Source organism: Calidris pugnax, unplaced genomic scaffold, assembly GCF_001431845.1.
Source record: "Calidris pugnax isolate Ruff unplaced genomic scaffold, ASM143184v1 scaffold15, whole genome shotgun sequence".
Taxonomy (NCBI): Eukaryota; Metazoa; Chordata; class Aves; order Charadriiformes; family Scolopacidae; genus Calidris; species Calidris pugnax.
In genome coordinates, this window is record NW_015090774.1 from 10,611,327 (window position 1) to 10,617,326 (window position 6,000).

A 6,000-nucleotide genomic window follows, 5' to 3' on the forward strand; every position below is an offset into this window, starting at 1 on the left:
CCAGACTTGGCAGTTACAACATGCCTTCCTGGAGGCATCGACATAATTCTCCTCCTTGTTATTTCCCTGCTGGTGATGCCTTTGTGTGTGATGGCACTCTTGCTTGCTTTGTAGTACACTCCTGGACTAGCAGCTCATGTCTTGTTTTGGTTTGCCTTTCTGAAAATAGTAAGATTGCTTTTATAGCCACAAGATATACAGAGGAGCTGTTTTTCTTTTGTGCTGTTTCTAACTGTACTGTTTTGTAGCAGCAGCTACACATATCATTTATACACCAGTTAGCAATGATATTTCAGGAAAATGCTTTGTTGCTTGTTATGTTAAAAATTATATGGCTATACAGAGTCTTGTAATGATTGCAATTTTGCTAGGTGTTGTCACTAGAAATTGGAGACTCAGTAAATACTTTCTGTATACTTTTCTAGCAATATGTGTGACAAATAACACAGCAATTACAGGACATTACAATATGCATCCTGTGACAGTTTGTTACACTTCTGAGCATTGCCAGGAGATGCAGAAGTATATTGGCAACAGCAGCTGTAACACAGAATGGATGAGTATAGTATCTTGTATTTATCCAGTGCCTTATATCAGTGATGCTTTTGACAGATAGGTGGACTGTCAATTCAACAGTAACACACCTCCTTCTACGCAACGCTTTGCCTAACGGCGAGAGAAATTCTCACCAAGGCTCACTGGTGTCTACCAGAGTGGGTTTCTGCAGAGCTGCACCCCAGAGTGGGTTGTTGCAGGGGGCAATTCCTCCCCAGGTACAGGGCTTGGGATTTTTCCTTGCTGAATCCCACACCGCTCCTGTAGGCCCATTCCTCCAGCCTTTCTAGGTCTGCTTGAATGGCAGTCTGTCGTTGAGCAATCGGCTGGTTCCCCGATGTCATGTCATCTGCAAACTTGACAAGAGGGTGCTTGCTTACCTCCTCTGGGGTACCTGTTATCAGCCTCCAGGTGACTTACCCTCTAAGTCTGATTAACCAACCAGGAATTTATCCATCTGTATTCCCACCCAGCCAGACCTGATTTAGATACAAGAATATTGCGGGAGACGGTATTGGAAGCCTTGCTAAAGTAAAAGTAAACTGCATCCATTTCTCTGGTCGGTCCACAAACCGTCATTTTACTGTAGAAGGCAACCAGAATGGTCAGGCATGACTTACCTTTGGTAAATCGATGTTGACTGTTCCCAGTCAGCTGCTTCTTCATGTTCTCAGGAATTGGATCTGAGAGGACACACTCCATGATGTTGGATGACTAGACTTAATTCCATGAATCATCTTTTTTATCTTTTTGAATATAGTTTGGACATTTCCTTTTCCCAGTGATCGGGGATCTCCTCTAATCTCCGCCATCTTTCAAGAATTAAAGCAAGCAGCCTTGCAAGGACATTGGCCAGCCCTCTCAGCACACTTTGATGCAGCCTGCCAGGACCCATGGACCCATACGGTTCTAGTGCTCTCAATCAATCCCTGCCTTTCTGGTTGGGATTCACCTGACCACCTACTGCTGGTTGTTCATCGCCTCCTTGAACCCTGCATTTAGTTGCTGAGACCTGGGAGACCTTGTTGGAGAAGAGTGAGACAAAGGCGGCACAGAGCACCTCAGCTTTAGCTGTGTCTGCTGTCCCTCTCTACAGGTTTCATTGTTCAGCCTTTTAGTTCTGCAAAAGCTGTTCTTATTACCCTTGAGGTCCCTTGAGAGCATCCACTCTAGCTGAGTGCTGACTTTCCTAATGCTATCCGGAGTTACCAGAAAATATTTCTAAACTTCCCCTTTGTAGCCTGTCCATACTTCCACCTTCTGTATATTGTCTGATGTCATAAAGGCCTTTTGAAAGTCTCGGGGTTTTTTAATAATTTCAAAGTGTAATAGATTATTGAAGTGCTTTCCCTGGAGAAACCCACTTGTTGGCTATGTCTTATCTTCAGGACTGATCTTTAAAATTTTATCAATTCTTATTTCAGCTTATTTATTAAACCTAAGTGTAATGTCTTAGTTGTTTACATTCATATTTCCCCCCTTTTTTTTTTATTTTTTCAATTCCACGTTAGCTGCAGTACTTATTCTCCTGACACTGTAGTCTACTAGAGCGTCACATTTTTCTTCCTCGAAAAGGGCACTTAGCCCTTTCATAGAAGGCCAATATATTTGGTTTCAGGAAAAGCTTCATCTAGCAGCTCACCCTTGATGATCCCATATGTGTACTGATTCTTTGCAGGTTCCCTGCTGCTTATGCTCTTGAAGGGGAATGCTATCTTGTTGGAGAAAGAGGAGAGGACTGTGGGGGTTTTAATACCATTAGTTATTTACTCTTCAAAATTAAATTTATCCCTTCCTTATATTAGCTATATATTATCTGCTTAGAATTTAGCTCTTGTTCAATGTTTTTCTAAGCCTATATGTCTGAATTTCAAAGGGTTTTCTTTTCGACTCAACTAACCTCTAAACCCTTGCCATTGGGCTCTATTGATTTTGTCTTTTCCTGCTTTCTTTTGTGTTCAGAGGTACACGTATCCTTTGAGATCAGATTACTGTTTTCTTCAGTGCCATCCCTGGAAAATCCTAAGTGTTCTTTTTTTTCTTTTTCTTTTTTTTTTTTTTTTTTTTTTTTGGGGCATTTTTTCTTGGAGTCCTCCTCCTTTCTCTTACCCCTAACTCTGAACTTGTGATCTTCAGCTCATCCCTGTGTCATTGGAAGGCACACTGCTGGTCGCTCCAGCTTGTTTTTTTTTTTTTTTTTTTCCTGTAGGGCCATTTTTCACTGGACATGTTTCAGAAACACAACTTGGAATTTGATGAGTTTCCTACATTTGTGTTTGCATTTTCTGTGGCTGAGATGAGCTTTTATAAATTACTATTGTCTACTTTAGGACAGCACTCGCAGCCTTGATTTGTCCTTAGATGTCATCCGCTAGATTTGTGTAGTTTATACACAGTTAATTTGTGCCAGGAAAACTGTAATGGGTTTTAGGCACTAGACATATTGCAGTAGTTATTTTGAAACTTTAATGAATGCCATTAAAGAAACAAAGGTATGGGAGAGCAATTCTAGAGGATAGGAAAATAAAGGACAAGAGGTAAGAAGACTTTAAAGGGTTCTAATATACCTTTTAAAGTCCAAAGCAGAATTGACAAAGCCATATTTGTGATGGTCTAGAAATTTCTACACAGGTTAATTTTTCCTTTTTATAGGGAATGGATAAGAATAGATAATATGTAAGGTAGAGCAAATTTACTGGACTAAATGAAATGTGATGAAAACACAGTTCATGAAACCACAACAGAATTCTTCTTTTGCTGAAAATAATGTAGGATATGACCTGCTTTGTGTAATGGGTGCACAGTTCAGCGTAGAAACACCACCGAAAAGCTGCTCTTCACCGTGTGACCCAGTAGCACATAGAAGCACTCAGCCCAGATGCTTTGGGCTAGATTCAGTGAGTTCTAGTGCTGACACTCCAGCTCCCCAGTAGCGTGGTGTGCGGTGGCACTGTCCCGTTGTAGGCGGTTACTTCTGTAGAACTTGCTGTGTCTGGCTGGAGGGACTGCAATGCTCCCTTCTCTCTCTTGCCTCTGCTCAAAAGAGCTCTCAGTAGTTGACAGGATTCTCTTACTCCTTTGTTGTTCTCTTTTTTTCCATTTTCATTTTTTCTACCCTTTCCTCTCACTTCATATTCCTCCTTGTGTCTTAAACCATAAAAATAAATTTTCAGTCTCACGTTGTCCTTTAAGAAAAAAAGACAAAACAACAAAAGAAACTGGCTTGACAGTCGTCTTCCTATGTGTTGCCCTTTGCTTGCCTGCATCTCCTTCCTCTTGAAAATGTGGCTTCAAGTCTCCTGTGTCTCTTTTCTTCACCAACAATTAAGGTCTCTCCAGGATCTCTCAAGGCAGACGGATATTCCTTATGGCACTGTCTTGGACTCCGCAGTCTATGAGCACGTCCGAGTGAAAGGGATGAATCCTTTCGAGAGGGACAGCATGTATTCCCAAATGTGGCGGATGATTAACAGAAGTAACGGCTCGGAGAACAATGTCATGGAGTCGACCGCAGGCATTCAAAAGGTACTGCTATGGCTTATTTTTTCGCTTCCCATTGGAAATGCTCTGCTGTAACACCACATTTGTTTAGTTGCTGCTTTTAACTAGAAGGGATGCATTTGCACCCAGATAATGATCATGCCTGGTACCTATTTCTGCACGCCCATTGCATCAACATGGAGGATTAGCATTTCTCAGCTATGTAGCTTTCAGTCACTTTTTAAAATGTAAGTACCTAGAGTGTTTGCTCTGAAAAGGATTTATAGGTATGAGAGATGAATGCATTTGTCAGGATGCAGAATGGGAATAGGATCACTGGATTTATAACCCTAGAAGACACGGCAATGTACTGTACAAAGCTTAAAGCACTTTGAATACAAGACATTGATTAACTTATTTTTGTAGACTCCTGACACTGAAAACCTTGGCTTTCAGCTATAACTCTGAATCATATATGTTTTGAGAGAGGCAGACAGAAAAAGATGATTTGGCTTTAAAGAAAGCATCTCTCAGCCACCTTCTGTAGTGAGTTTAGCAGTGAGAAAATACTTTGGGAACAGGTGTCAATTTTTGTAGGTACATTTGTGAACGCAGTTCTCTCCCGTGTTTTTGGTTGACAGCTACGGCTTTTATAGTAACAGTAGTATGTGAAAGGATTCAGTATGAGAGTGAATATGGGCTAGTGAATGACTGTACATAAACCTTACCCCTACCATTGTATCTTCATATTCAGAGTTTTAAATCAAATCTGAGAAACATCCTGTTTTGTAGATTTTTATTTTAAACTTCAAAATGTCAATATTAAGTGAAGCAAATACCCATTAAGTTGCGCATTTACTTGTTTTAAACTTGGTTTAGAGACTTCTGAGGACCTGGACAAACTCTGCCTTTTGTCTCCACCAAAATCCATTTTCCAGGAAAACCCACATTTTCAGGTGTTTTCACACTGGATACAAACATGTACGAGAAAAGAGTATACTGAAAAGAATGATGAAATCAGTGGTGAACTCTTAACAATAAAAGAGCCACAAAATAACAAAAATTCTTTGGCGTTTTAAAAATCACTAATTTCTGTATAAGTGAGATCGTATTTTCTCTTCTGAAGGACTGAACAGCATGAAAGAAGAGGCAAGAGAGGCCCTGGGGACCTGCACTTTTGAAACCCCTTTAGAAAAAGTCATAAGCTGAAAAAAGGAAGGAAAAAAAAGACAGCCTGAAGATTTATTGGCTAGAGGAAATTGCTTTTTTTGAGAAAACATATTTTAGTTCAGTTTGTAAGGGGCTGATAAAGTTGGGTTTTGCCTTTTGTACAAAACAAGAGCTGCCCTCCTTCTGGTTTGCCTTCCTGAGTTTCACTAAAGGTTTCAGAAGAATCAAAAACCAGAGCACGTCAAAAACAGCTATGTTGACTAATGATGTGTAGCTGAAAAAAACAACCAGTGTATCATGCTGGCAGGTAATTCCAGGTTACTGTCTTTGATTTCTCATTCCTGGAAACATGGAAGTTGCTATCTTAAAACTTACAAACCCAGAAATATCTGGGTTCTTTAATTTCCCATGCCTCTACTTCCCAGGAACAAGCACTTGCAAATGATAGTGTTGAAAAACCAAGGTGCAGCATGTGAGCAAGCCAACCACCTTCCTATTTTAAATTATCAAAGGGCTCAGGTCTGACACACGCACATCCACCTATGTGTGTGCAGTTTCCCTCCTTTCACTTTACAGGAAGAAATGACACAGAAAAAGATTATTTGCCAGTTCCTGTTCCCATAGAATCTTTGGGGAGATCATATTTGTCCTGCTCAGGAAAACAGCTAGATGAAGAATGTGATGTTAAAAGCTGGTTTTAGGTAAAAAAAAAAAAAAAAAAAAAAAAAAAAAAAAGATAAAACCTACCGATAGCGTTTCCATCCAACCTTGTAGATCCCGTAAATATTCTGTGAA

At 40.2% G+C, this 6,000-nt stretch overlaps 1 protein-coding gene across 2 annotated transcripts in view; it reads left to right on the forward strand.

Annotated features, from left to right (window-relative positions):
- The window catches only part of GRID2 (glutamate receptor, ionotropic, delta 2), a 730,075-nt gene that overhangs the window by 628,379 nt on the left and 95,696 nt on the right, over positions 1-6,000 (forward strand). For both annotated transcript variants that reach the window (XM_014942655.1, XM_014942664.1), the window contains exon 13: positions 3,885-4,080. In XM_014942655.1, the coding sequence (XP_014798141.1) occupies positions 3,885-4,080 (196 nt within the window). The remainder of the gene's footprint in view (positions 1-3,884; positions 4,081-6,000) is intronic.